At 43.2% G+C, this 10010-nt stretch overlaps 2 protein-coding genes across 2 annotated transcripts; both read right to left on the bottom strand.

Annotated features, from left to right (window-relative positions):
- Positions 1 to 337: 337 nt before the first annotated feature.
- irgq2 (immunity-related GTPase family, q2) lies at positions 338 to 1477 on the bottom strand (the record flags this gene model as incomplete). Its single annotated transcript, XM_083679614.1, has 1 exon — positions 338 to 1477. One exon carries the CDS (start codon positions 1475 to 1477, stop codon positions 338 to 340), a length of 1140 nt encoding a protein of 379 aa, XP_083535740.1.
- A 2369-nt stretch (positions 1478 to 3846) lies between these two features.
- Positions 3847 to 7649, bottom strand: LOC310811589 (uncharacterized protein). Its single transcript, XM_083679793.1, has 6 exons — positions 7432 to 7649; positions 6861 to 7040; positions 5948 to 6211; positions 5671 to 5785; positions 5414 to 5468; positions 3847 to 5196 (listed from the first exon to the last, which is right to left on the bottom strand). Exons 2-6 carry the CDS (start codon positions 6928 to 6930, stop codon positions 4732 to 4734), a joined length of 969 nt encoding a protein of 322 aa, XP_083535919.1. The 5' UTR covers positions 6931 to 7040; positions 7432 to 7649; the 3' UTR covers positions 3847 to 4731.
- Positions 7650 to 10010: the final 2361 nt, after the last annotated feature.

Below are 10010 nucleotides of genomic sequence, written 5' to 3'. Positions count from 1 at the left end.
TAAAGACCATTCTGTTTCTTACAGTCAGTAAGTGTGAAGACAATCTCACTTCCTTTATCGGATGTTTTGCTTCTTAGCAGTGTGTGGTTTCACATGTGAAAAACAGAACTGGGCTAAAATAGCTCTGGTTTGAAGTTCATGAAAATGCTTTATTTCATGTAGAAGTGTAGAGCTAGCTTCCAAGTCATTTGCACTACGATTGATTACATGTTTTGCTGTTTACATGTAATAGCATTTATTTGGACAAATTTAAGCAAATAAGGATGACACCAAGGGTAAAGCAATATAAAAAGAGCAGGTACATTATCTATCACTGTCCCCCATACTGTAACTTCCCTCATTTCCCCTCCCCAATGGCAGCAGCTACTATCTTCTCTGCATCTGTGCCCATCTCATCGATGGCACCGTTGAGAGCCTGCAGCATGGCGGTGAAGGAGCGGCTGGCAGACCGGGCGTGCCTGGGCATGGCCATCTCCACCAGTCGCGTGGAAGTTGTGCCCAAGTCCTTTTCAGCCGCCGCCAGCCGTTTCTTCACCTCGCCCTTGGTGACCTCGGCCGACAGGTTGCAAGTCCGTAGGGCTTTGAGCTGCCCGGGCGCCACGCCCCGTTGCCGCGCCAGCCGCTCCACAGACTCGTCGTCCAGACACAGCGATGCCCGCGCCTTGGTCAAGATCCGCACAGCCACGCTGGCGTCCACCATGGAGGCGACCAGCGGCACGGGGATGGCCGACACCCCGCCAGAGAGTGAGGCGGCCGCCCACACCAACGCCTTGAAGGCATCCCTCTTCTGGGTGACCAGGGCGGAGGTGAGGGTGGGCAGAGCCAAGAGGAGCGCATGGGAACGGATCTCCGGGAGGTCCCTCTCCATGTCCTCCAGCAGGCCTGGGAAGTCCAGCTTTTCCAGGGTGGAGGGGTGCACCAGGTAGACCTTAGGCAGGGCCACACCCTCCGCCTTCAGCACCTCCAGACTGGCCTTCCTCTTAGCCTGCAGGCTCTGCTCTGTGTCCTTACCAGAGGCCAGCAGGGTGAAGTACACCGTCTCCCTCTGCACCGAGCGGGCCTCCTGGAACACAGCCACACTGTTGGGCTCCAGGCTCTCGGTGAACACCATGATGACAGCGTTGTAGCGCAGGAACTTGACCCGCTCCATGTACCCCTCGGGGTCAAAGGGTGACGTGCCAAGGACTGGCGGCAGGTCCCACAGGCGGAAGTCGGGGTGTTTGGGGCTGGGGTAGACGGCCAGCTCCTCTGGGGCAGTGGGGGTGGGGGAGAGGGAGGCCCCCTCATCCTCAGGGCCCAGCCCACGGAGGGCGTTGATGAAGGCTGCCTTCTCAGCCCCCCGGTCCCCCACCACGGCTAGGTTGACCCGGCTGATCAGGAGGTCCTCCACAGCGTCCTTGACCTCCGACAGCTTGTTGTTCTCCATTGACTCTTTGAGGGCCTCCAGGAGGTTCATGCTTTTTAGGACGTCTGCCATGGCTGTGATAGAGGGGAAGAGGCTAATATGAATAAAACAGAGCATACGGTATACTCACTATATTGTGTTTGTCATACCTAATTAGGCACTGAAAATGTGATTGATTGTGCATAACCAAAAGATAATTAATCAATGATTAATTATTACCATGCTTTCCAGCACGTGTTGTCTGTGTAAAATACTCTTCCTGACCTCTAATTATACATATCTAATGATCAATCAAACATTCCAACAGAATACACTTGGATTCAATGGATGAAGTGAATATTGCAATCTGACTGCCTGGGGTAAACAAAAGAGATCAGCTTAGATATAACAGACTCTCCCTCTGTCTAGCGCTACAGTGCTAGCTATGCCTTACCTCCGACCTGGAACTAAAGCTGCCCCGGGGGCACACCTTAATGTGGATAGAAATCCCGATTTCCCAGTGATCAATAGCAGATTTCCCAGTGATCAATAGCAGATTTCCCAGTGATCAATAGCAGATTTCCCAGTGATCAATAGCAGATTTCCCAGTGATCAATAGCAGATTTCCCAGTGATCAATAGCAGATTTCCCAGTGATCAATAGCAGATTCCTTGTCAATCCAAGTGTAGTGTGCTGACACTGTCTGGTTGACCTATTTAAAGTCCAGTGGAACATTCTAATCCTGTAAACTCCTTAATCCAGTGTGAGTGAGTGTGAACACACTCTCAACATACCGTACAAGTGCAGTCGACTCGACACAGACACATTGACACACAAACACACAGACGCGCGCGCACACACACACACACACACACACACACCGTGTGTTGTAATTACTGTATCAAATTCGGGTTTTTTACGTACATGGGTTTGTCCATGCAGCTCTGTAAGAATTCATTGATTGTCATTCATTGATTGTCACAGGTTAGTTTCTGTTCTGTTTCTGTTCAGCACTCAACAAAAGTCCTGCACGATGCTCAGACTTCAGTTTCAAAACAAAGAAGCACAGCAGAAATGTGTGGTTAGGCTTCTGTTTCACTCCCATGAAAATACTTTTGTTGACCTTGAATCTGAGGTGAGTTTCCAACCAGAATTGGCCAATCTCGGCCAATCTTGTGCTAACCCACACCACACAGTCCTGTTCAGAGGAAACCTCAAATCAAATCAAGACTTTATGTATATAGTGCCTTCCATGCAAAATTGCAATACAAGGTGCTTAACAATACAATGAAAATACATACAATACAGTGAAAATACAACAATACAGTGAAAATAAACGGTAATATAAGGAAATGGTAGTATAGGAAATACGAGACATGGTAGAACAGAGAGACCAGTGCAGCACAGCAGAAGAGGGTAGATTAAAATGAGATTTAGTTTACAGTTTGTGTCGCCCTCAGCTCCTCTGGCAGGCTATTCCAGAGGCGAAGACCAGAGACACTAAATGCCTGATCGTAATCTGCCTGTTTACATTTACATTTATGGAATTTAGCAGACGCCTTTATCCAAAGCGACGTACAACAATAAGCGAATTATCTATCCAACAGTCATCATAAGACAAAGTAATCATCAATTTTAAATCTATTTTATTAGCAGGAGAGAACTTGTACAGGGGGGTAGCAGGGGAGAAGAGGTCTCGGGGTTAGGGTTAGTATAGGGGGGGGGGGGGGGGATGTGAGGGTGAAGCGGTCTTTAGGTGGGACTGTTAAAATGTAGCTTGAAGAGATGGGTTTTCAATCTACGGCGGAAGATCGGAAGACACTCTGCAGTCCTGACCGTTGTGGGAAGCTCATTCCACCAGCGGGGCGCCAGGACAGTGAAAAGCCGTGACCGAGTAGCGCGGCCACTGCATCCACGTAGAGGCGGCGGTGCCAGGCGGGCAGCCGAGGTGGACGAGCGGAGTGATCTTGCAGGGGTTTGGGGGCTAACCATTGCTTGCAAGTAGGGAGGGGCTGTTCCCTTTGCCGCCCGGTAGGCAAGCACCAGTAGGTAGTAACGTAGGTTTCAGGGTTAATTTTTACCACACCTCTCCTCCAATCACATTATTTTGTTATAACTTTCTTTCTTTTTGTTCTTTCTTCACTGGCAGGGGGTTAGGATCACCTCAAATCAGTTTTAGGTTTAGGCAGTATTGGATATACAGTTCAAGATCAAGCTCTTTAGTTTAGAAATAGGCTGATAATGATGACTGATTTTTTACTAAAGCCAACTAAAGGACAAACAACCAAATTGAGAAAACACATGTTCAAGTGCAGGCTTGGATTCAAATACAGTTCAGATATCATACAGTAGTATCAGAACTAATCATCTGGGATTATCATTAACATAAATTACATTTATCTATGTCATCTCTCTAGATTTCAAATAATGTAGTTGTACAGTAATCATGTCAAACGGTGTCTAGTGGAGCAGTTGGTAACTTTATAACTGAATATAGAGGTGCAGTATATGATGCTGAGTATGAATGTAAATTGATGCCAACAACAAATGAATGGTAGTCAAACTGGGACAGGTCAGCTCTTTGGAAATATATCATTTATTTAGCAAAAAGCTAGTATATTGTATCTAAACTAAACAGTACCCAGGTGGAAATACATAATATATAAACAACTTTTAACAGATTTCTGAGAAAAGAGATATCATTAAAAATGTCAATAATAATCTGGAGACTCATAGATTAGAAAATACAGTACATATTATAATAGTATATTATTAATGGCATGACCCCAAATGACATCACCAGCTGTACAGCATAGTATGTTAATAGACAAAATGATAGCAACAGGGCATAGTTCCTTCCCTAATATGGACTTTCGGATCCAAATGCAAAGATTAAACAGACAGAAACCAAAAAAGGGAAATGCTGCCTGTCTACTCTCTACCTCCCTAAACTGTTTATTTCTTCAAGTTTACTTTAGCAATTTCAGACAGACCCTTTAACCGACAGATAATGTTACATGAACAAAATCAACTAACAGAAAACAATGTGCACCTACTGAATGTAAAGCAGACAACAACAAACAATATTTTTGTATATATAAATAATAACAGTCATTGACATCAGACAACATTTTGTCTGTCGATGTTAAACTGATTAAATCAAGTAAAAACAACTACTGTACATATGTGCACAGTGGTTTCAGCTGAACCACAACTTCACTCTCATCAGAAAACATTCTCACTGTAGATGACTTGAGAATACATGTGAAAGCACACATAACCAAAGCTGCACTACTGTAGGCCTACAGTATGCTGTCCTACACTTTCCATGACCCACAACCTCTGTGTTACTTTCCACCCATAATAGCCTCGACATTTGAGTACAGTGCTGTATCCTCATCAGCCTCCTCAGCTGGCTTACCATCATCCTCTGTCTCTTCCGCCTCCTTCACCATCATCGCCTCCTCCTCCTCCTCCTCCAACTCCTCCCTCCCCGCCCCGTCCTTCATCCCACCCTCGTCGCCACCATCTCGTCCCCCCTTCTTCTTCTCTCGTTTGATTTCAGAATAGTCTGTATCTGTGATCTCTTTCTTATTCCAAGTCTCCTCAGAGCTCCGCTTCGTCAGTCGGGAGTAGTCAATGTTGGCGTAGTCAACATTGCCAATGTTGGCGTAGTCTTTCGACGCGCTCTTGGAGGCTGAGGTTCCCTCGCCTGCTCTGGGCTGGAACGTTCCGTTTTCAGCTTCCTCCCTTGGTTCCTCTTGCAGGGGCGCCTGACTCTGCTCGCCACCCGCAGCCTGTCCTGCATCCGTCTATGGGGTACATGGCAGAGAGCGCTGTGTTAAGGTATGAACTGTGGTAGCTTTCTCATTGTTGACCAACGTGTCAAAAGGGGCCACAATATTAAAAGATAGTGATATGGCAAGACAAATCGTTTTTTTGAAGGCAAAGTTTTCCTCATCAGAATGGGAAACATTAGTGTATTTAAATTGATATCTGTAAAACTTTAATAGAGTTGGGAGCTGATACCTGTTTCTCTTCACATGCTACCATCTCCAGGGTAACAGCCTGGCTCTCTTTGCGTCTGTGGAGACAAAGGTTTGCAACTGAAACACAAAAAAGTATCCAATAATATTTTACTTGGGGGTTTAAGCAGGAATTGAGAAGTAAAATAAAACACTTAGAGGGAACCTAATCTTGATTTACTCTGGATTATATTTCGATTTTATACCAATTTGATGAGTGGGTACTAACAGCACAGTAGCAATATTGTACCAATACTGTACCTTTGCCATTTCCACGTCAAACAACTGAGAGTGGCAGAAAAGGTTGCACCAATAATAAATGCAATAATACTTTTCAGCTCTGGTATCATAGCCATGAAGTCTGTCGGTAGTTTCTCTAGAGGTCGAAAGATAGGAAAAAATGCATGGTTAAAAATGAATGATACTAATGATACTTCCTATCCTCTCTGGGGAAGAACATGTTTGTTAGTCCACACAAAACGTACTTGCTATACTGATTGGGTGTGTTTGAAAAAAACAAAACAAACATGTTTCACACCTTTTTGCCCTTCCCAATTTTGCAGCTTATATCTCACTTCACCCACTTGGTTTCCGCTGACACACTCAACAGTGGTGTTGGTGTGGTTTCTGGCAAGCAGGGTGATGGGGCTCACTGAGAGAGTCAACGCTGATGTGGCGACATTGTACTTCTTAATGTCTAGCCAGCCACTGAGGGGCAAGGGAAGTCCCTGACTGACACACACACAGGTAAGGACCTCTCCCTGGAGGACACACTCAGAGCTATTGAGCATCTCAGGACGGTCTGGTGAGACAGAGCAGACAGATATTACTGACAGTTATCATGACAGAGTCATTCATCTTACAGTACTGTATCACATGACATACTGTATGAAATGAATTATATACTTGAATTATGAATATAAACCCTTTAAATCATGTTTGTAAAGTGGCAATTGTACTTGTCCTCTTGTCATATTAGAAACTGTGAGAGTTGTTCTCCCCGATTCATTCTGACATGCCAGTATTGTACCATTCTTACTCCAGGAGATGTTCGATGAATATGCTGGGTGACTGTCAACACCGCAGGCCACTTTCAGGGTATCACCCTCTTTCAGTGTGTAATTACCAGATATTTGGGGCACCTTCACTAGAAAATAATGTATTACTAAAGGACAATTGTGTTAACTAGAACGGAGTAAGCGTACTGTGAGAATGGGTTGTGAAATTAAAGACCAGATAATACATATGTGTCACATTCCAAGTCACCATCTTCTCAGTGGTAAAGTTGCCTTTGAACTTCACCTGACCTTCATGTGACCTCAGTGCCATGGTGCTCAACTGAGGGGGTAATCAAACGCTAGCAGCCATTTTTTTTTATTGTCACTGTTATCATCAATACAGTTATTGCTGTTGTTAGACCATATTTCTATTTTAATGGCGCCATACTGTACCTTTTCCTCCATTGCATGCGGCTCTGTCAGTCAGAAAGAGCAGTAGAGCTGCCGAGGTGAGGACCCACATCCTGCTTCTTACTATCTCAAGCACAGCACTGGGGCCGCTCTCTCTTTCTCCTCTTCTCTGATGGTCACCCTCTCCCTCTATCAGACCTCTGCAATGATCCCTGGTCTATGCTGTAGCATAGGAAAGGTGTGGAAAGACATAACACTGTATTGCAATTCCATGAAAATTAACAAAATTCTGAAAGAGAGGTTTTACACAAATTGCAAAATTAATCACAGGGGCAGGGCAAAAAAGATAACGTAAAAGAAAAAAAGGGAATGTCTGCTCAAAGTGTTCCAGGGATTTAAACAAAAACGGTGACAGAAACACACAATGTTTCAACCTACATATCTAGTAATCTTGATTGACGACAAATTGATTCACAAATAAAGTGTTATTAATAATAATAATAATAATAATAATAATAATAATAATAATAATAATAATAATAATAATAATAATATGGTCTTCGTCGGTTAATAAAGACGGTGACACAAACAAACAAACAACATTTCGATTTACATTGTCCTTCTTGGTTCAGGGTTGAGGGGAGATTAACTGCTTTTCTTCGGGTCTTTACGAGACATATTTGTGTGTTTAAAAACTCCTCATTTTTTGTATAATCAACTTGCATACACTTCAGACCGACATGCGGTACATACCCCACAAGACGTGCAACTACGGGTTTCTTCACTGTACCCAAACCAACAAATGTAATGTGGAGCAAAGTATCGTGCAAAGCCATGTCCTCACTGCTTACGGAAGCAAACAGCAAGGCTAGTTTTAAAAGAAAAATTGCTCAAGAAACAGTCTGTAAGTCTTTCTCTGGCTTTTATTGTTTCTTTGTGTCTGGCAGTGTTGTTTTTTTTTTTTTTTTTTTATATTTAGAGGAGCAATCTGCCATTCATTCTTGAAGAATATAACTTGTTTAACTTGATTAACAAATGTATAAATGCCTCCAATGTTATTGGAAACAAACAGTGGACTGCTTTTTGATCTCATGGACAGTCAGTCGTTGCATTCATAGCTCCGTCTAAGTGGCCACATTTCTCCTGCCACATCCTTCGGCTGATTACCCTAAAAAGTTGTTGTTTGAATCTCAGATTGCCCCTTTAATGTAATTGTCTTCGTGTTCATCTGTGTTTTTATTGCCTATAACTTGTCTATAGTGTTCTGTGCTCTGTAAAGTTATGTGTGGACCCCAGGAAGAGTAGTTGCTGCATGAGCAACAGCTAATGGGGACCCTAATAAACTAAACGAATAGAGCATATAAACCAGTATTCTAAAAATCTCTGACTAAACTAAACCTGACGAAGACCGTGTAGGTCGAAACGGTGGTTGTTTCTGTCTCGTCTTGATTAGCAGCATAACCATTATTCATTTTTTTCCTTTTAGTTTACAAATCTCCTCCTCGACACACAATAAAGACAGAATGCCAGCTAGAACGGTACCCTTCTACAGTCTTATACAACTTCAGAATCATGTTGTGGCGGTCGTAATTGTGTAATCATCAATAGGCACCTAACCGATGCACCTTAAGGTGTTGAATTAATCACAAAAACAAAGCAGGTAAACAACATTAAGATGAGCTGCCAGCATCTTTTTGTCACACGTTTGTTATGTTACAGAGCTTTTAAACATATATATTGATAAAACCCTGGTACAGTATACAGTATGGTGTTCTTAACTGAAGTTTAAACAGCCCTTAAATCTGCCCTTACAAAACCACTTAAAACAATAATTATCCTTTCCCTTCATCCAAAGAATATGACTGAATCAGCACATTACCTCTCTCCTCTTGACAGTGTGTTCTGTGAGTGTCTGATGAGTGAAAACCGTCTCTTCACGCCCTCTGCCTGTTACTCCTCCCTCTGGAAGTCCTGGAAGTCCGTCTTCAAGCTGCCCAGACATACTGTTTCCCACAGCCAACCCTCATGCAAATACTACTGTATGATAGAATGGCAACGTTCCAATTCCTTTTATTTAATGAATCTATCAATTCTGTCAGAATACTTAATAATAATAAGAGAATTGTCCTTTTAGAATTGACAGAGAACTCAAAGCTCTAATACAATAATATATGCCATTTAGCTGACGCTTTTATCCAAAGCAACTTACATTGCAGTGAGTGCATACATTTCAGTATATATGGTCCGTCAAACCCGCAACCTAAGAGTTGTTAGCGCCATGCTGTACCAACTGGGCCACAGAGGACCAGCTCTAAAGTAGATGAAATGAGAGAGGAACCAGATAGACAAAGACACTGTACACAGCAATACTCATCTGGTTATTTATCTATAACATGTACAATACTCATCTGGTTATCTGTCTATAACATATACAATACTCATCTGGTTATTTATCTATAACATGTACAATACTCATCTGGTTATCTGTCTATAACATATACAATACTCATCTGGTTATCTGTCTATAACATATACAATGTGGATAACATGGACTGTGCACTGATACTTTGATATTCTTTCTGCATTTATTAAAGAACATTATGGTCTGAGAGATGACCATGTACCAATGAGTTGGTTTCAGAAAGGGGAACTGTTCACTGGGGTTAGGTTAGGGTTAGGGTGTTAAAAAGGCATTGGGTGATTTCATACCCTCGCTGCCATGTGGCATTACGATCCAAAACCTGCAGCACGAAGGCGATGCGCCACTCTCAGGCTCTGAACACGACGTTTACATCAAGAAAGTGGTGAAAGTACAGACATTAATGAAATTGGTTAATTAACATATACTGTAGTTTAGCCTCCATGCCTCTGTCATCATAACCAAGGAAGTGTCACAGTGGAGCTGTACTTCCTTATACCAGACTAAGATGCAGACTGGTTGAACAGCACTTGTTTCAACCGCTTTCAGTGATAAAATGTCCAGCCATAATATGTTTGAACTTTGGTGGTGCCTGGTGTTGGGCCACCAAATGTGGTGTTTCTTAAAGCTTGGGGAGGTGGGCTGTGGGTTGTGGATAACTCAGTGAGGAGAAAGAGTAACTGAGATGCACCAGATGCTGCACTGGGCCCCTGGTGGGCTTCTCCCCCTGAAGGTGTGTCTCTCCTCTTTCATGTGTGTGCTGTTCCCTCCTC

The sequence above is a fragment of the Argentina silus genome (genome assembly GCF_951799395.1).
Source record: "Argentina silus genome assembly, chromosome: 10".
Classification (NCBI taxonomy): domain Eukaryota; kingdom Metazoa; phylum Chordata; class Actinopteri; order Argentiniformes; family Argentinidae; genus Argentina; species Argentina silus.
This window is presented reverse-complemented; position numbering and strand designations above follow the sequence as displayed.

What these genes read in the sequence shown, in the direction of transcription:
- LOC310811589 (XM_083679793.1), bottom strand. Translation starts at nt 6,930, where the DNA reads ATGTGGGTCCTCACCTCGGCAGCTCTACTGCTCTTTCTGACTGACAGA. An exon ending in CGCATGCAATGGAGGAAAAG is followed by an intron (nt 6,212 to 6,860) that starts GTACAGTATGGC and finishes CTGTCTCACCAG; the next exon opens with ACCGTCCTGAGATGCTCAAT. An exon ending in TAGCATGTGAAGAGAAACAG is followed by an intron (nt 5,197 to 5,413) that starts GTATCAGCTCCC and finishes TGTACCCCATAG; the next exon opens with ACGGATGCAGGACAGGCTGC.